The sequence below is a fragment of the Myodes glareolus genome, chromosome 7, assembly GCF_982192425.1.
Source record: "Myodes glareolus chromosome 7, mMyoGla1.1, whole genome shotgun sequence".
Classification (NCBI taxonomy): domain Eukaryota; kingdom Metazoa; phylum Chordata; class Mammalia; order Rodentia; family Cricetidae; genus Myodes; species Myodes glareolus.
The window spans coordinates 2,611,567-2,631,691 of record NC_142032.1 but is presented as its reverse complement, the minus strand read 5'-3'; the positions used below and the strand labels follow the sequence as shown (position 1 = coordinate 2,631,691).

At 45.5% G+C, this 20,125-nt stretch overlaps 1 protein-coding gene across 3 annotated transcripts in view; it reads left to right on the top strand.

Moving 5' to 3' along the window:
• The window catches only part of Eno4 (enolase 4), a 34,543-nt gene that overhangs the window by 6,989 nt on the left and 7,429 nt on the right, over window positions 1-20,125 (top strand). For 2 of the 3 annotated variants that reach the window (XM_048423060.3, XM_085694173.2), the window contains exons 4-9: window positions 9,604-9,746; window positions 13,267-13,436; window positions 13,553-13,690; window positions 15,096-15,149; window positions 17,302-17,358; window positions 18,392-18,559. In XM_048423060.3, coding sequence (XP_048279017.3) covers window positions 9,604-9,746; window positions 13,267-13,436; window positions 13,553-13,690; window positions 15,096-15,149; window positions 17,302-17,358; window positions 18,392-18,559 — 730 coding nt within the window. The remainder of the gene's footprint in view (window positions 1-9,603; window positions 9,747-13,266; window positions 13,437-13,552; window positions 13,691-15,095; window positions 15,150-17,301; window positions 17,359-18,391; window positions 18,560-20,125) is intronic. The other variant, XM_048423061.3, reaches the window with a different exon arrangement.

Genomic DNA, 20,125 nt, shown 5'->3' with positions numbered 1-20,125 from the left:
GCAGTGGTCTGAAATGCTCTGAAGTTCCCAGTGTCCAGGTAGCCCGACGTGAGGGGAGATGGCTTCTGAGGGCTTCCTAGGTGACAAGGGCGTGGCACAACAAGGCAGCTAGCCAGTACGGGCGCGGTCCCTTTGCCGTGCAGTCTTCCATCAGACAAGATCCACCGCCTGTTGTGGCTCCCCTGAGCCCCCAAGTCAGAGCACCTTCCCTGAGGCAGAGTGGGGGCTCGGGAACAGCAGACGATTTCAGGGCTGCTGTAGAAAGTCTTACAGCTCAGACAACATTGGGCAGTCTGGGGCTTGGGTTCCCCCAGAGCAGCCTCTTTGGCAACTTGAATTGCATGGTTGTTATCTTGAGTTTGGGGGCTTTTGTCTTTTTGGTGTCCTGGCCAGTGAATAATGGCGAGTTCAGTGGGCAGCCAGATGGCCTCTAGCAAGTGGACAATTTAATGTTTATTTTTAACAGTCTTCCCCTCTGAGGTGAAGAAGCCCTCGGTTTGTATTTCTGTCCATGAACATGAGCTATGGCTAAAGCATATCGGCTGTTTGTGTAAATGTTTACCTTTTTTCCTTCAGCCCACCTTAAAGCCCGTGTCAGAACAATTATTTCTGCTCTCTGGGTGGAGTGCCCCTGAGCAAGGCTTGTGCCCAGATGACCTTATTCTGGCTTGTACCACCACCGCCCCCACATACCTGGTCCCTTCTTGAATGAAGCTGCTGCCATCGGTACAGAGACCTGCATCTCAGGTAGCGAGAGGAATGTCTGTCAGGGAGGTCAGGTTGAATAATGTCCAGCATCTCTAGGTAGTCATGGCAGGGCTCCTCAGGATCATCCAGCGGCAGGATGGTGGGGTTAATAGCCAAGGATTTATCCAAAGTCAGTCTGTCCTTATCTAAAGGAAGGGCTTGGTACTGGGTCAAATGGGCATCAGACATCCACTTTGGTGGCATCTCCCAACAGGGCATCCATATCATGTGGGGCTGTTACAGCTGTGTCCCAACGTGGGCTTGCCAGCTTCTCTTACAAGAATTGCAGAGGCTGCAATGGCTCTAAAACAAGGGGGCCATTCAGCGGCTCTTTGAGATGTAAGCTGTCGGCCTTTTCCAGGAACCCAGGGTCTGAGTCAGGACTCCCTTGGCAATGCCCTTTCTTTCATGGATATAAAGGTGAAAGGGCTTGGAGAGATCAGGGAGAGTTAATGCCGGGGCTGACACCAGGGCCTCTTTTAAGGTCTTAAAGGCCTGTTCATGTCCTCAGTCCCATCCAAGGGGTGTTACCCCAGCCACAACAGAGTTCAAGGGTTTGACAATTTCAGCAAAGCCAGGCATCCGAAGACGGCAACGTCCAACAGCTCCCAGACATTCCCTAACTCGTTTCCTGGCGGCTGGAGTTGGGATTTGCAGTGTGGCTGGGACAACATCTTTCCCCGTCTCTCAGCTCACATCCCAGGTCAGAGACCTGGGTGAGCACATTTGTCTTTCATTTCAGAAATCCTATAGCCTAACCCGGATAGAGTTTCCCAAAGGTCTCTGGTGGCTCTCAAACAGTCCTCCTCATCCAAAAATAAATCACCTACATACTGAAGCAAGGTTACCTCAGGGTATTTACTTTGGAAGAGACTTAGATCCTTGCTGACTGCTTTATTGAGTATGGTGGGAGAGTTTTTGAACCAGGCAGTCTGGTCCAGCTTAGTTGTCCTGATATCCCTAGCTCAGGGGTCAACCCATTCCAGTTTGATGGGGGATGGAGAAGAATGAATCTTTAAAGCCCAGTGCAGTATAAACTGTGTGCTCTGGTGGCACTCACCAAGCAAAGTGCAGGGATCTGGATTCCACCCTCTTGTTCACTTCCTGCGTGTCCTGTACTGGTCTCCAGTTCCAGGCTTTCGGATGGGCAACAAGGGGGTGTTCGGGGCTGAATGGAATAAGTATGAATAACAAGGCATAATAAGTGAACCTGCTTCAAGGAGGAGCCTGATGTGAACCTTAGTCCCTTCCCTTGTGTCTGGACTGATGGGATACTGCCTGACTGTGGGCATGACTCCAGATGTCAGTTGTACCGTGATGGGTGACTGTTGGGATACTGCCTGACTGTGGGCATGACTCCAGATGTCAGTTGTACCGTGATGGGTGACTGTTGGATACTGCCTGACTGTGGGCATGACTCCAGATGTCAGTTGTACCGTGATGGGTAACTGATGGGATACTGCCTGACTGTGGGCATGACTCCAGATGTCAGTTGTACTATGATGGGTAACTGATGGGATACTGCCTGACTGTGGACATGACTCCAGATGTCACTTGCACCATGAATGGGTGGTACATGTTTCACCAAGCCAGGGAGATGGTCCTCTGCCCGAACTCTAGGAATTTCCTGGATCAGCAGTGTTTCCATTTCCCTTCCATGAAATAGGTTGGATATTGGAGGGGCAGATATTCCTTACTTATTGGACAGGTTATAGCTAAAGCCTTAGCAGGGCCTCCCAATTGCAACCTAGGAGCCTCCTGAGAATGATATTGTTGCCTGGAGCTTGTTCAAGAGGACCCATCCCAGTAAAGGGTAGGTACGTTCAGGAATAACAATAAAGGAATGAGTTCCTTGTCATAGGTTAACAGTTCAGGCACTGGTACCTTTATATTCTCTAGTTGACCCTAGTTGACCCTGTACTTCCATGGTTTGGTTGGTAAGGTGATGTGGGATTCCTCTCTGTATGCCAACTAAATCCATTTAAAACCTAAGAGTGTTTGAAAAGGAATTCTAGAAACACAAAAATGGAGAGTTTAACACAGCTTCTTGTTGTTTGCTGGTGGCATGCCACAGCTCCTTTAGGAGAGGTTTTCCTGATTCAGTGGTAGCAGGAAAAAAGTCGTACCATACTGAAATGCTGGCTTTCTGGGCTGTGCTGCCAGTGCAACATCTGGCTCTTTCAGGAGACAGAGCATTTGAATGGGGTTTGCGAGCAACGTGCTATGGCTTGTGTGGTGGCAACATGGAGCAGCTGTGTGCCTAGAGATGGGGCATTGTGCATGGCTCTCTGAGGCGGTGAGCAGCTCTGCCATGCTGGGCTGCGTGGGGCAAGTAGGAACTTCTGTATTTCCCCTAGCAATGGCGCAGCTAAAGATTTTAAGAAGTGCTTAGCATTTTAAGAAGCGCTCCTGGACAGCAAAGAACTATAGATACACAATAGGACAGATTCCGACATAAAAGACCTCTAAACAAGACAGAGTGCATTTAAAAAATGTACGTGGGCTTGTGAGAGAGAAGAAAGAGTATAGAGACTTATAAAAACAAGTAAATAGTTTATAAAAAATGAAAGTCTTTAAAGAGACAGTACAGTCATAGATTAAAAGAGTAAAGATAATAAAATAAATATTAAAAAGTCATATATTTAAAATACATAAGCCATGTAAAAATGTAATAAAGAAGAAGAGTCTGGCTTATGTATATTATTCTGTTTACTTTAAATTTTTGATGGTGAAGGAGCTAAGTACAGAGACATTTCATTGTGTGGGTTGCTAAGCAAAACCAGCATGTATATTATAAAAGTATCTTAACTTTAGAATTTGGGTCTAAGGATATGTTACTTTGGAAAAGAGGTTCTTCTTTTGTTTCTACAGAAGATGAGAAACTCTGAATTGCTTCAAGACTAATGTGGTTTGATGGACCAAATCCCCTGAAAGGTTGCCATGAACACTCCCAAAAAATTAATTTGCCCAACAAAAAGCAGGAAGCAGTTTGGAGAAGAACTATGCCCAAATTCCCCAAAATTGTTTATAAATGTTCCCTTGCATGTAAAGGGGGATATGCTATAAGGATTTGCATGGGTATGAATCTTGGTTTATTGATACAAATTTAAGGCCAATTTTGTTATACTATGTATATATATTTCTGCTCTTGATTAAGGTATTGTGCAGCTTGATTGTGCATTTCATTTAAAAACATAATGCATAATTAATAAATATAGATAAATATAAAGTCATATATAATAGTCAAGCTTGTAGTCATGTTAGTTAGATTTTCTAGATGTACAGAGATGTATTTCAGTTAGATAGATATTTTTCAAATCTTTCAGAGACCTTCAGAATATGACATTTAAAATGTTTTAATAACTTAAGACTTTTCATGACATTGAGACACATCTGCTCCTGGCAGCACCAATTACTTCAAGAGGAAGATAGGCATCAAAGAGGTTCCTTATGGAGTTGTTTAGTCATTTGGGCAAAAAACTGCTTTTGCCTGGACTGCTTGATGAATTGGACATGCAGGATTCACAGAGCAATGACTGCTGAACTTGCCTAAAGGTGAGACAATCCTTTGGGATTTCTGCTTCATGAAAGAGTCTGCTAGACATTCTGCAGGACACGGAAAAATGTGGCTGAAAACTGTCAATATAGGTGGAACTGTCTTTGGAATTTCCTGCTTTGTGGAAAAGTCTGCTGGAGAGTATGAGCCTGATGGCTGAAGATGGATGGCCCAATGGTAGAGAAAAACTTTGGGTAGCTGTCCAGGCAGCAAGATGTCTCTGTCAATTCTAAAGTTTTGGAAGTTGCTTACAATGCACTTCCAGTTTACTTAGATAATATTATATCCTTCCGGAGTCTTTGATGGAATTGAAGAACTTATAGTTTTCCTTAGTTAGATAAAGTAGATATAAATATTGTAACTGTAATTCTTACTTGATACCTGTTTTGTTATATCTAATTTTACTATGTTAAAGTTAAAACCTTCCTTTTCATTTAAACAGAAAAGGGGAGGTGATGTGGGATTCCCCTCTGTATGTTGTGAATACCATTGGTTAATAAAGAAACTGCTTTGGGCTTATAGTAGAGCTATAGGGGAGCAGAGATAGGTGGGGAAAACTAAACTAAACACTGGGAGAAAGAAGGTAGAGTCATAGAAAAGCCATGGAGTCACTGCTGGAGACAGACATGCTGAAACTTTGCTGGTAGGCCATGACCTCATGGTAATGCATAGATTAATGGAGGTGGGTTAAATTAAAATGTAAGAGTTAGCCAATAAGAAGCTAGAGCTAATGGGCCAAACAGTGATTTAAATAATACAGTTTCTGTGTAATTATTTCGTGGCTAAGTGGCCGGGAACTAACTAGTGGTCTAATTACTACAGTAAGGGGTCCTAGGAGCTCTCAATACCATGAGTATCCCCTGTATCAACCATAAATTTACAGGTTAGCCCCCTATGATGAAGGTTACCACAGGCTCCTGGGGGTCTAGTTCGAAGGAGCCTCAGCCTCACTAATCGTAGCAAAGATTGGCTTGGGTTTGGGGAACCTATCTATTTTCACCATGGGCATTCATTTTTCCAATGACCCATTTTTGCAGTAGGTGCATTGATCCTTTTGTAAAGCTCTCCTCTTTTTATCATGGTGTTCTTGGGCAGAGTTAGAAGCTGGTGGGATTGTAGTGCAGTCACGGTCACGTGCCCCTTCTTCTTTATCAGAAGATCTTTGCTGTCTATCAGGGCTATCTCTAATAGTTTTGACCTGTTCTTTACTGTAAACCCATCCATCCTTTGTATCTTTCTACATACATCAGAGACTGGCTGAGTAACAAAGGCCAGGTTAATGGCCTTGGGATTTGCCAGGTCCTCTGGCTCTATAGGAGTGTATAACTTATAGATGTCCATTTCATCCCTTCTAGCAGAACCTGGCGGTATTCTCTGGGTGACCTCCTACCTCTCTGTGTGCTGTAGTCCCATTGGGATCTCCTTGGCAGAGCATGGTCCAATGCCTTTATCCTTTGGTCATCGCTGAAGCTATTCCAGGGAGTGCTTCAGTTGCCTTCATGAGAATCCTTTCCTTTTCTTCGGTAGTGAGGAGGATTCGGAGAATCTGCTGGCAGTTATACCACGTGGGGAGATGATTGAAAAAGAATCAGTTAAAGAAATAAAGGAATCAGGCTAGTGCTGAAAGTGGGTTCTGGTTCTTCTGGTTGTAGAGCTCTGTGGTAGAGAAAGGGACATACAGGTAGCAAGTGTCAGGAAATGGTCACTGGGAAGCGAGGACTACAGGAGGTGTGACCCTAGAACCAGAACCAGAGGAATTAGGAGGACCACATGGAACTCCCTGGCAGGTGTGGGAGGTAGGGAAGAGCTGGTGGTGGCGGGGAGAAGATAGGCAGAGGTAGAGAAGAACAAGATGGTGGAATGGGGTAGGTGCAGACAGGGACAGAGTAAGGCCTTGGTGCTGGGGACTTGGGTGACAAAGGTGGGGGTTGAGGTGAGGAAGGGAGGAAAAGATAAAGATGCTTATATGGAGGGAGGAGGGATTCTTCCTCCTGTGAATCCTGCAGGATGATTTTCAGAGGGGCATGTTGGTCTCTGCTACAGGCCCCCCAAGGATCTATCTGCCGACAACCAGGGCTTGACCCCTCTGCCCAGTGTGGATCATCCAGGAGGGTGGTTTCAGTCCAAGGCAAGATATATCCAATCCGATCTGGGTGACTGGACTTACCAAGGGTGGCATTAACCTCTGCTCAGGCTATGTGAGAAAGTACCCTGGGAGGGCCAGTCGGTCCTGAATGTGAGCTATTCAGTGTCACAGAATGTTCAGAGGTGACGTTTGGTAACAGAATAAATGGAGGCAGAGGTTTCTATTCCTGACCACACGGTCCCAAATAATCACACAGAAACATATTAATTATAAACTATTTGGCCTATTGTTCGGGCTTATTACTATCTCTTACATTTAAATTAACCCATTTCTATTCATCTATATTGCTACTTGGCCGTGGCTTTTACTGGACTGCTAGCATGTTGTTTCTTGGGTGGCTGTTCATGTCTCTCTCAACTCTGCCCCTCCGCATCCAAGTCCTCAGTTTGAGTGTTCTACCTAACCCTATCCTGCCTGGTTATTTGTCAAACAGCTTTTATTATTAACCAATGGGAACAGTGCATGTTCACAGTATCCAGAAGCATCCCAATAGCAACAATCTTCCTTAACTATAGTGGGGTAGATTTAATAAAGTCTTTAGAACACAGGTCGTAGGGCTGTTGGGCTTGCGAGTCTTATTACCCACACCATCCATCAGTTCAGTGGCCCCAAGTGCAAACTGAACCGATTAACACAGAAAGTACACATGGAAGGAAGAGGACAGTAAAAATGAAGCCAAAGGCAAGATGCACAAAACAACACAAACAGGACACAAAGCCAGACCAGGACCCTCCATGTTCCAGATAGGGTTCCAACAGAATAGAACCAGACTATAACTCACCAGGAGGCCTCTGTGGACGCTTGCTGCTCTTCTAACCACAAAAGTTCACCCCAATAGTCCATGAACTGAAGGCAGTCTTGGAGCCTTGGAACATCTCAAGACATTTGCCTCCTAAGGCAGACCTCCCAGGCACCCAGAGTTCCAGAGCAAAGGTCTGGGTTTAGAATTTGGGTGAGTGGTCTGAATCTCACTGGGGCCTCCAGAAATGTTAACCCCAAAGGCAATAATAAGACCACTACTACATGTAGACGGAGACTGCACTTTTGTTTCCTGGCCACCCAGACCCAAATAATCACATAGAAACTATATTTATTAGAATGCAGTTTGTCCAACGGCTCAGGTATATTCCTAGCTAACTCTTAAATCTTAAATTAACATATTTCTATTAATCTGTGCATTGCCAAGAGGCTGTGACTTACCAGTAAGATTCTGACATCTGTCTCCTTCAGTAGCTACGTGGCTCTCCTTGACTCCACCTAATCTCTCTATATCTCTGTTTGGATTTCTCCCTGGCTTTACTCTGCTAAGCCATTGGCCAAAAGAGCTTTATTCATCAACCAATAAAAGCAACAAATATACAGAAGAACTTCCCACATCAGCTACACTTTTAAGCCAAATTCTAAACAAACTTGATTTTTTTTTAAAATTAAGGTATACCCAAGAGCTGGCAAACAACTGCTTCCTAAGTGAGGTTAAAGAGAGCCACCCCAAATCCATTTCTTGGGCTCCTTCTAAGAAGTAACACCTCAAGTAGTTTTACAGAAAGAAGACAATGGAACAATAAGGAACTAAAAAAAATTCTTTAAAAGAAACATCATGTGGTCACCATGTGATCAGGGAGGGTCAGGGTATTCTTAAAAATAACTCAAGGTCAGGGGTTGGGGAAGGTCAGGATCCAGGAAACAGTAAATAGACACCTTTTTTTTTAAATAATACAGCATAATGGCTCCTGCCTTCAAAATGGTGTCAGGCAGGTTCCTCAGAGGGAGCAGGAAAGGGAGGGAGACAAACAGAAGGAGAGGGGAGAGAGGGGGAGGGAGGGAGAGAGAGAGAGACCTTTGAAAAAGATGAGGAAGAGGGTGTGGGATGAAATAGTTTTCAATTCGTACATGAAGAGTATCTGCACTTTGCTCTCACGGCTGATACTTTATCTGAGTACAGAATTTTCTGTTCAATTAATTAGTCAGTTTCCTTCAGTTCTTTAAAAGCTTTGTCACACCAGATCAAGATTTTTAATGAATCTAATACAAATCTGACCTGATTCCCATGGAACGTTTTTATGGGGTGTATTTATTTATTTTTGGTCTATGGAACCTGTTATCTTTTTTACTCAAGGAAGGGGGAAGGGTGGTAAAATGTTATGTAGTTGTGTCTACTGGGGTTTCCCAAAAGTTTTGTGTACATGCTCATTCTAAGTCACACACACCTTCCCCTCATCAGAAGGAAAAAGGGAGGTTGGAGAGAAGGAGCAGCAGGTAAGAGTCCATCCTGTGTAACTGGAGGCTCCTTGTCCCACCAGGTCCCACGGATACTTTTAAAGTAACCACTCAGAGGTTTAATGTTAATTACATACGGTTTGGCTTCTTAGCCCAGGCTCATTATTAACTAATGCTTACAACTTAAAGTAATCCATTTTTATTAATTAATATTTTACTACGAGGTTCATGGCTTGTTACCTCACATCTTGCTTCCCTAGCAGCTCCTTGACTTTGCTTCTCTCTCCCTGTATTCAGTTTGGCCTCTCTGCCTAGCTATTTTCTGCCCTGCCATAGGCCAAAGCAGCATCCTTATTAACCAACAGTAATAAAAAAAATTCACAGCATACAGAGAGGCATCACATATTAATTCTGCTCTAGCAGAGTACCCAAATTGAGTTCCCAGCACTTACATTGGGCAGTTCGCAGCTGCTTAGAATCCCAGCTCCTGGGAGACTGGACACTTCTGGTCTTCACAAATACCTGCATGTGTGCATGCATAGACACACACACATGTGTGTGTGCACACACACTTAAAAATAAATCTCTTGCTAAGAGGAAAAGGAAAAGACATATTTCCAACCCTGTTTTCACTAAGGATTCTTGAATGGTTTGGCTTCTGAATGTCATTTTTATAAAAAGGAAATCCAGTACCCCTTAATCAAATTATGCCTTTGAATTTTATTTAGAGAGTATAAAAAGAGCTCAAATAATTTAAATGATAAGAATTTGGTTCTTGAAGAAAAATGGTTTTAACACCATCATTACTTTTATTAACCTTGGGAATTAAAGCTAATTTGTTCTTCCTTAGCTTAAAAAAGCGTATTATTGAAACATACCAGGGTCAGCTCTAAATCATGACATTCCATTGTAAACTCTTGCACTTCTTGCCATGCAGGCTGTTCTTTGAAAATAAAGTACAAGAAGATAAAGAGAGAAAAGAGTTGGAAAGGAGCCCTGAGGAGTCAGTGCCCGCACCTCCTCCTGTCGTCCTGCCACCACCTCCTCCACCTCCCACCAAAAAGAAAGGTCAGAAGCAAGGTGAGTGGCATCTTCCAGCACTGTAACCAGAGACCGTGTTCCATTTCCCAGCCACCCAGACCTGAATAATAGTTGTGCCCCATGTTGGGCACCATTTGTAATTTGTTTCCAGGCCACTCAGTCCCAAATAATCACACGGAAATTATTTTAATTACAACACTGTCTGGCCAATAGCTTAGGTGTATTCCTACCTAGCTCTTACATCTTAAATTAACCCATTTCTATTAATTTATGTATCACCACGAGACTGTGACCTACCAGTAAGGTTCTGGCGTCCTTCTCCTTCAGCAGCTACATGGCATCTGCCTGGCTCCTTTCTCTCTCTCTGTCTCTGTCTCTCTGTCTTTCTCTCTCTCTCTCTCTCTCTCTCTCTCTCTCTCTCTCTCTCTCTCTCTCTCACACACACACACACACACACACACACTTTCTCTATCTGTTCTGATTTTCTGCCTGACTTTACTCTGCTAAGCCACTGGTCCAAGCAGCTTTATTCATCAAACAATAAAAGCAACACATATACAGAAGGACTTCCCACACCACAGCACCGTTGGCTGCAAATGTATGAATAATAAAGGCTGGACTTTTGGGTAGGCAATGCCCAGCAAGGTACCATCCGACTCCCTTGAAACTGCTGTACTGGATAGACTAGGTTTATTCCCACTTTACCCTCCACTTTTATTTGAGAAACGAAATGATTATGCTGTTATTCATAGGTGAGCACTTATTGAATAAAAGGCCTTAAACAGTGGCAGTGAGGGAGGGGTGAGAGGAAGGTGGGGACATGGAGGGCAGGGATTTGCACCTCCCTGAAATTTTCCATGAGGCAATTAAAAAGCCATCCCATAATAAAGGGTCTGCTTTGCTGGAGGCGAGTTCTATGATCTAATCACATATCTGATTATAGTGGGTACATTATTTGTGTTTTAATAAATAAAGCTTGCCTAGAGATCAGAATGCAAAGCAGCCACACTAGTCAGCCATACAGGCCAGGCAGTGGTGGCACACACCTTCAATCCCAGCACTAGGGAGGTGGATGCAAGAATGATATGGCTGGGCGAAGAGAGGAATATAAAGGGGAAGAGACAGGAGCTCAGTGGAGTCTGGAGTTTGAGGTTTGCTGGAGACAGATGGAATCTGGAGACACGATCACCCCTTTGGTCTGAGCATTGGCAGAGCTAAAAGAACTCTCTAGCGGTTGGCTGGTCTGCTTTTCTGATCTTCAGCTTGAACTCCAATATCTGTCTCTGGGTTTTTATTATTTGTGCTACAAAGAACAGAAAAGACCATATCCACAATTGTTCAGTTAAAGGGAGATGCCTTTTGGGGTGAACCAGGACTGGCCTGCTGGCTTTCTCACCCTGCTGGTCTCTTGCGTTCCTTATTACAGAAGTGATAAGCTGTTCACAGGGGCCAGAGAGGCAGCTGTTATATGTTGTTATATGGTGAAAGTCAAGGGGCAAGGGCAGGGATGTACTTCATGTGAGTGGGGTCGCAAGCTTAGTGTAGGCTGAAACACATGCTTTGCAGTTTACAATAGGAATTTATTGTCAGTTACAAACAGAAACCTTAACTTGCAAGGACTCAACACAGGATAAACAGGAACTTATTCTTAACTATCTTGGCTGCAAACAGAAACCTTAAGCTGCAAGGTATATTGCTCTGTTTTGGTCTCACATATCAGTTAGCATTTGTTTTCTAAAGCTTTGCTTCACTGAGACCTCTGCCGGCACTTCCAACAGCGTGCCAATGGCGGCCCCTTCAGTATGTTAGTACTAGAACTGCCCCTGGCATCGTGAGTAGTTTTATATCTCCTAAAGGACTCATGCCATGTTTCCTTCAACTTGCTGTGACTGCCAGTAGCCCAGGACATCTGGACACCCAGTTAAAAAATGGGTGTCATTAAATAAGAAAACACTAGCCCAGCAGTGTTGGCCCACACCCTTAATCCCAGCACTCAGGAGGCAGAGGCAGGCTGATCTTTGTGAGTTTGAGGCCAGCCTGATCTACAGAGTGAGGTCCAGGACAACCAGAGATACACAGAGAAACCCTGCCTCAGAAAATAATACTAAATGAGGAGGAGAAGGAAGAAGAAACATCACACCAGGAAGGAACTGAGAGGCAATGAAACTGAGAGCCTTTATTTCATTGTTTCTGCTGCTCAGCTTCAGAGCGAGGAACAGAAAGAACTAACCTAAGCAAGAGAGTTAAGTTAGACCCATCTTTTCTCAGAGGATGTAGACTCTACTGAGCTACAGGTGGAATGCACCAATGAACTTCACTTAGTAGATGCTTTTGACTCATCATTTTGAGAGCTTAAGGAAAGAGAAGTTACAGAAGGAGGCAGGGATTTGCTCTGATCTAATCGTGTGCTGGGTGCTTAGTGTCTTTTCTCCACTGAGGGCCCAAGGCAGAAGTGGGGAAGAACGGGAGTTTGGAGGCTGACTAAGAGGGCTTGAAGAGACAGGCAGGCGGCTGAGAACCGGAGGAGTGAAGATGGACGAGGATTCTGGGTAGACTGTGGGGCTTGGGACTCTACTAGAGTTGGTAGCCAAACAGAACAACACATGGCTTTGTGATTAGAGAAAAGGACGGCAAGTTAAGAAAAGGTGCTCAATGTGAGATACACAGAAACTACGGTGACACTGAAGAGCAGGGTTTGGAATTCGAGCACTCTAAGTTGAGCCTGCATCTGCTTCCTGTAAGATTTTGTGTTACCTTTGGCACAGTGGCTTCAGTCAGCAGTCACAACTCTGCAGTCCCTGGTCTGCTTCTCTGGCAGTAGCCCTGCCGCTCAGGCTGCATCCTGGTGGGAATTCTGTTCCTGCGGGTACTGGTCCTGTGGTTGCCACTAACAGGAACTTTAATTAAATCTCTATTGTTCTATTTATAAATAAGACTCGAGATTCAAAGACTGGGGTGAAAACCCACTAGCTCAGAGAGGTTGAGTATTGCAACTATCTAATCTCGCCTTGCTGGTGTCTCCCCAAGAGTGCATCCTAAACTGCGTCACTCAGAACCCTCCCTACTTACTCTTGGTACATCTCTCTATCCCTCCCAGATGCCCTCTGATGGATGCTCTATGATTGCTTTCTGTCAACTAGTTGCTAACTCAGCCTCCTGACCCAAGGTGAATTATATTTAATTAATACCAGTGGAGACTCAGGGTTCACAGTGTGGTCGAATATCCCCCAACAAAGTTGCACAATAAATATGTTTGTCTTGCCACCACAACAAATCTCAGTTCACTTCGCAAATGTGGCAGTATCAGTGCCGACCTCATGTGATTACGGACCGCGTTCATGCCTGAAAGTCATCATACAGAGCCCATGGCTGAGGGTGATCAAGTACTGCTAAGTGTGCAAATCTGAAAACCCCTGGGAGCTGAGGGGGAGAAGGCCAATCTTAACCCCACCCTTCCGTCTGTGCTGGGTCTTCTGAGAGTGCAGCATCCGAAGAAGATGCGGTTTTATTACCATGAGGCTTCTAGAAACGAATCCTTTGTCTCTGTTTTCTTCTCCAGGGCGGAGGGACACTCTTTTGGAAAAACCCATCATCCCCCCAGAACCCCCTGAATCCATCCTCCACGGTAGCATGGCTATAGGCGCTGTTTCACTAGCAGTGGCGAAAACCAGTGCCAGCCTGGCCTGTGTTCCTCTGTACGCGAGCATAGCGTCCCTGAAGCATGGCCAGGTCAGTGAAGGCTGCACCCATCTCTGCACGGGACCTGGGACGGGACCTGGGACGGGACCTGGGGTGAGGCAGAGCCGCTGAACTTCCATTCTCCCTCTCCCCTGCTTCCCTGGCAGGAGGAACCGTCAGCAGCGACACTCACCATGCCTCTGCTGATGGGATCTGTGCTCAGCTGCGGGAAGGCATCACCTGGGAAGCTAAACTTAATGAAGGAAGTGATTTGCATCCCCCATCCTGGATTAACAACCAAACAAGTACCTGACTCAGCTAAAATGGTTTTCCTACTCCTCCCCGCCCCCCGCCCAATCCTCCACCATTGGTGAATTTTAGTGTCAATCAAGGGGTAGTGACTAAAATATATGAAATGATATTTTAGGAAATCAAATCAATCAGAAGAAAGCAGGAATTCAAACAAAAGGAAACAGACCCTCTTAGTGGTCTGGTTTGATACAGCCTTGACCCATATTAGTGACTCACAGGAGCGAGGTCTTGTGGGAGCTATCATCTGAGAATACATGGAGTATCTGCTTGTCGGCTGTAGCAGGAGCCCGTACTCCCCAGAGACCCATTCTGTTAAATAAGGACTCCAGGCGAGCGGGCCATGCATTCACTGCTCATTTGTGAGATGAATTCATCCTATGTTGGAAGCTTCATTTCCCAAGTGTGCTGGTGAGGTCTACATCACCCTTTGGTGCCCGAGAGTCAGTATGCTCCCGAGTCCTCTATCAATTAGGCATGAGAAACAACCACCAAAGGTTCATGCTATGGTGAGCACTTTCAGAAAGAGGACAGGAAGCGCCCCCCATCCTTCCTGTGATGAGTGAAATTTTGTAAATTGTAAAAATAAGCTGTTCAAAAGTTTCACTTGCTCTCTGTGAAAAAGAATCCCTTTTAAACAAAATTCTTATTACCTCACAATTTCCGTTTTCACGTGACACTCCAGCCGTCAGATTATCTGTGAGGCCATTTTCAGACCCTATGGCAGGACCCCTCTGAGTTGTCATCTCTGTGGTCTTTGGATTCCAGAGCATTCTGCACGCCATCCTCACCTTCCTGTGCAGACGCCCTCATGATCACAGCCCACCTCCTGCTCTTCCTCCTTTTAAAGACGCACTTACTTGTATTTTATGCGTATAGGTGTTTTGGTTGCATATGTCTGTGCACCCTGTCTATCCAGCACCTGAGGAGGCCAGGAGAGGGTAATGGAGTTTGCAATGGGACTACAGATAATTGTTAGCCGTCCAGTGGATGCCGGGAACTGACCCTGTGTTCCCTGCAAAAACAAATGCGTTTCCAGATGAGCCATCTCTGTAGCCTCACTGTTCTACTTCTTACGTGACTAGTTAGTCAGGCCTCCTTGGTGACCTGTGGCATGCATTGCTACGTTGTCCAGCCTGGCCAAGAGGCTATGATAAAGAATATCATAGTTGGTTTTCACCATGAAAATGACAAGACAGAGCCTGCCACTCACACACAAACCAACAGGGGTCAGAGATGAACACTCATTCTTCTCATTGTGTAGGTCACACCCGCCACTAACTGGCAGTCCTCAGTAAGAAAATCCAAGAACAGGTTCAGTAAACACTGGCCATCGGGGTATGAATCTCATGTTTGTCATCTGCAGACTGAAGTTGTACACCATGGCTGTTCTGCTTACAGGGTATAGAGCTGCTTCTGGAGATTCAGAAACAAATCAGCAGAGTGATTGAGACGGTATGTGAAGAGCCTGGGGAAGTGTGACACCTGGATTCAGCGCCTGGTTCATTTTGGGGTTAAATCAGTGTTGCTTTCGTGGCTATGGAGAATGCACTCATTTGCTTTGGGTTTCCTGTCCAAACCAAGCTGTTCCAGTTTGCATTCTCGTGCTGCAATAAACAACAAGACTTAAAAAAGCAACCTGAGAGGAGAGGGTTTATTTGGCTTCCACTTCCAGGTACCAATCCATCACTGAGGAAAGCCAGGGCAGGGACCTGGAACCGAAGACATGGAGGGACGCTGTTTACTGGCTTGTTCAGCTACCTTTCTTTCTTTCATGGTCGCACAGTCTGTACATTTAATCACCTTAAAATCTCCGACATTATCTTGGGTCCATTAAATAGAACCAACAGTGCTGGACCTGTTTAAATTATTGAGGTGTGTGTGGGGGGGTCACTGTATACAAATCCAGCCAGGGTGGTAATAATGGAGTGGGCAGGAGAGGAGGAGGCACCCCTGGGTCATTAGACACCAGGAAGGACTAGGAAAAAGAAAGGAGACTCCCACGTGTGAGGGGCTGATTGTCCTAATGGTGTGGGGGCAAAAGGCATGTTACAAAAGGGGGCTCAGTCAAACAGTCTATGGATGGTTCCACACACTGTAGGCTGGGCTCTCCTATACCAGTTAACAGTTAGGAAAGCCTCACAGCTGGGTGGTGGTGATACACACCTTTAATCCCAGCACTTGGGAGGCTGGGAAGGAAGAAGAGGGAGGGAAGAGTGAGAGGGAGGAAGGGAGAGAGGGAGGGAGAGTGGGAGAGAAAGAGGGGGAGAGGAAGAGGGAAAGGAAGAGAGAGAGGGGGGAGGGGGAGGAAGGAAGGGAGGGAGAGAGGGAGAGAGGAAGAGAGGGAGCCAGGGAGAGAGGGGGGAGAGGAAGAGGGAAAGGAAGAGAGAGAGGGGGAGGGGGGAGGAAGGAAGGGAGGGAGAGAGGGAGGGAGGGAGAGATGGGGAAGAGGAAGAGGGAAAGGAAGAGAGAGAGGGTGGAGGGAGGGAGGGAGGAAGGAAGGGAGGGAGAGAGAGAGAGAAACTGAGATTATACTTTGGTTCCCAGCCACCCAGTCCCAAATAATCACACAAAAACTAAAAACTGTATTAATTACAACATGGTTTGGCCAATGGCTTAGGTGTATTCCTAGCTAGTTCTTACATCTTAGATTAGCCCACTTCTATTATTTTATATTTAACCATGAGGCTCATGGTTTGTTACCTTTTACTTCTTGGGCAGCTACATGGTATCTCCTTGACTCTACCTTCTTTCCTCTGCTATCTCTGCTTGGATTTCCCACCTTGCTATATTCTGCCCTCCCATAGACCAAAGCAGCTTCTTTATTAACCAATGGTAATAAAAATATTCACAGCATACAGAGGGGAATCCCACATCAGAGAGAGAGAGAGAGAGAGAGAGAGAGAGAGAGAGAGGGAGGGAGGGAGGGAGGGAGGGAGGGAGGGAGAGGAGAGGAGAGAGAGAGAGAGAGAGAGAGAGAGAGAGAGAGAGAGAGAGAGAGAGAGGCCTCATAGACACTGTCACAGTGTCACAGGCCAGTCTAACCTGGGCAGTTCTTCAGCTGAGGGTCCCTCTCCTAGGTGACTCTGGGTTTGTGTCAAGTTGACAGCTGAAGCTCCCTGTGATCCAAGTGCATACGTTGTTCATTGGCAGTGGATCTGTCTTCTGAGGTATTGGACAATCCTGGTTTAGTTCCTGAGCACTGACTCTTTGCTAAGGTCATCCTTTAGGATTTATAAAGTATTTCATGACTTTGGGCTCTCTCCAAAGATCAAACACACCTTGATTTTACTCTGAGAATATTGGGCCTGTAAGAGCAAATCCTGCAGTGGCAGGTAGAAGTTCTGAAGGTCAGGAGAGGGTTTGCTATTCTCCTGCACACACCAGGAGTTGCTGGTGTGACCTGTGTATGCTTGGAGGAAAACCAATGTGTAGTGGGTGAAGGGTGGAAGAGGATGAACTAAATATGGACTTGAGTTGGAGAAAGAACTAGGGACTTTAAGAAGAGCATTTCTGGAATGGAATGGTCAGCGTCAGCTCTGCTCGCTGTCTCAGGATGTCTGAAAATACAGAGGGATACAGTTTTCTTTACCTTCTCATCCCACAGCTCCCGCCTCCAAAACCAGAGACCAAAAAGGGACATGATGGAGGCAAAAGAGGCCAGGTAAGCATGCGCTCTCCAACTTGGCTGGGTGCCCTATGCACCCTGCTCCCTGCCCCCACACTTAGTATTTTGCTTCAAAGACCAGGACCAAGTCAAAGAAGTGGTAACTTTGCTCCAAGGGTGCCAATGTGGAGCTGGGGTCCCAGTCTTCCTCTTCCTGGTTGCAGGTTTCCTGGAGAGCCATCATCAACTGTTGAAATCTTTGTTTATTTGGGTTTTTGGAGACAGGGTTTCTCTATAGCCCTGACTGCCCTGGAACTCACCCTAGACCAGACTGGCCTCAGACTCGGAGATCCTCATGCCTTTGCCTCCTGAGTGCTGGGATTAAAGTGTGTGCCATCACCACCCAGCATTATCTGAAATCTTAAGATTGCATGGTAGGCTGTATGACTAGCAGGACTGAATGTAACCCTGCAGGTAAAAGACTTAGGAGAGAGACTGTCTGTATAAATAGCAGAGAAGCACAGGATCGTCTACAAGTCATAGTACCACCAACAGAGGGAGAAAGAAAAAGGAAGTGTTCACACTCGTGGAGGTCAGAGAACAGCGGAAAAGTTGGTTCTCTCCTTCCACCACGTGGCACTTGGGTACCAGGCTTGGGAGGTTGTGCCTCCCCCCTCCCCGAGTTATCTTGCTAGCACTCATTTTTTTTTTTTTTTAAATTGATCAGTGCTGCTCATCTAGAAGAAACCAGAACATAAGAAAGTCGGTTTGGAAGAGGAGGGTTGACCAAGTTAGAGATCCATGGATGCTTACAGGGATAGCCTGGTGATTGGTGGCTCAGGTTAGCCCAATGGAGAAGGGCAGAGCCAGTCAGGTAGAGTAGAAAGGCAAGCAGAAAGCAGATGGGGTAAGGGAATTAAAGGCCCGGACCAGGGGTGGGGGTGGGGTGGTTTGGAAGCAGATGTCATCAAAAGTGGAAGGAGTCGATCTTTGGAGACCCTTGTCCAGGTAAAACCCATGTCTGTCACAGGGTGTTCCAGGAACCTTAACACACTGTGGTGATTTGAACCGTCTTCTTTGGATTTTGCAGCAGCCGATCACGGGCAAGATGTCCCATCTTGGCTGTCTGACTGTTAACTACGACACCATAGAGCAGCCGCTGCTTCTTATCCAGGGGATCTGCTCGAACCTGGGGATAGAGCTGGGAATGAGCCTGCACCTGGCCATCAACTGCGCTGCGCACGAGTTAATGGACTACGTGAGTTCCCAAAGCGGCCTCCCTGTTTGCGGGATGTGATTTCTACCTTAGCACTTACCTGGGTATTTTCTGAACGGATGCCATCATAGATGCAGAGAGAAAAATGGAGTTGAGAATGCCAAATTAGGCAATGACTAGAAAAGTGTACTATTGGTTTTCCAAAGTAGCATAAAATATCATGGTTACATATTTAGAAATTCTGCAATTAAAATGGACACGTAAAATAAAGGTTTTAAAAGTGAAAAAAGTATAAAATCCCTTCATTTGCGGACTCAGGAAAGCTGTAGGGAAATAACTTAACAGTCCGGTACGTTTTGTGAGTATAAATAATTTGGTTGGTAAATGCTGAATTTGTCAAGCATGAAATCGAGCCCTGATTCACACATGCTAGGCAAGTATTCTACCACTGAGCTACATCCCCAAGTTATTAAGTTCATGAGGATTATGTTTTATCCCAACTAAATACATCATTGCCCCCAGCCTGGACCATCACCTGGCAATCAGTTCACCTACAGAGAGGAACATTTAAAAGGAAATAAAAGCTGCCCCCCCCCACCCCAGGCTACAGCAGCAGCTCACCTCTATGCCTGGGAATCTGCGTGTTAAGAAATCTAGTCCCTTTCTATATTACACGCTTGCACATACATCCCATCCTCCGATACACCAAGGCTGGTTCTTGGTTTTACCGAATGCCTGTCATACTGAAGCACACCAGTGCCAACTTGGTAATTAACGTTGACTAGGGAGACACAGCCAATAGGATTTCACCTGACTGCGAGTCTACAAAGACAGTTTTGAACAGTCTAGAAGAACCCTAAGTTTTGGCTGATTTCTAGAAGTTATTCTACTTTCTACAGAAACGAGGCACATAAAGGGATGCTTAAAGTAATTTCCTAGTCTTCATGTAATGATTGGTTCCCAGGCACACCATTGAGAAAAATAATTGCATGTTTGCATCAGCAACGTATACCCGGAACTATGAATATGCTGACTGCTAGCACTAACTAGAATGAGTATTTATCGCTTATAGTCAGTAAAATGTATTAGCTTGATATCAGATAATTCTTACAATAATGTTAGTTCAAAGTCATTAGCATTTCTTCACTGACAAGACAGGATTTTTAAACTTCTCATTATAGAAGCTAAAACTTCTCGCTGTTTTTTTAATGTGAAAAAGGTAGAAAATCCTTTTAACTGTAGACTTCTTAGGAACCCGCTTAGTTCCAGCAGAGTCCACTCTGTTAGCTGGAGCAGCAGGAGGGTATTAGTGAAGCAGACCGCCTACTTCCTAGCACCTCCCTCCCTAACCTAAGCATCCCTGGTGCCACCCCTGGTCACAAGCCTGAAAGCACACTGCTTTGTCTTGCAGAACTAAACTGGATCCTTCAACCCTGTTTGCTTCCACACTTATGCCAGGAATCTTTGCAGAAATCATTGAAAAGGCTTGCAGCAGCACCCTTCCCCTCCAGGGCAAGGGGCAGGCTACCTGAGGAAGAGCGCTCCTGCTGGGTGTTAGTTTGCAGAAACTTTGCCCTGAAAGAGAGTGGGCTCTCGAGTGGGCAGGCT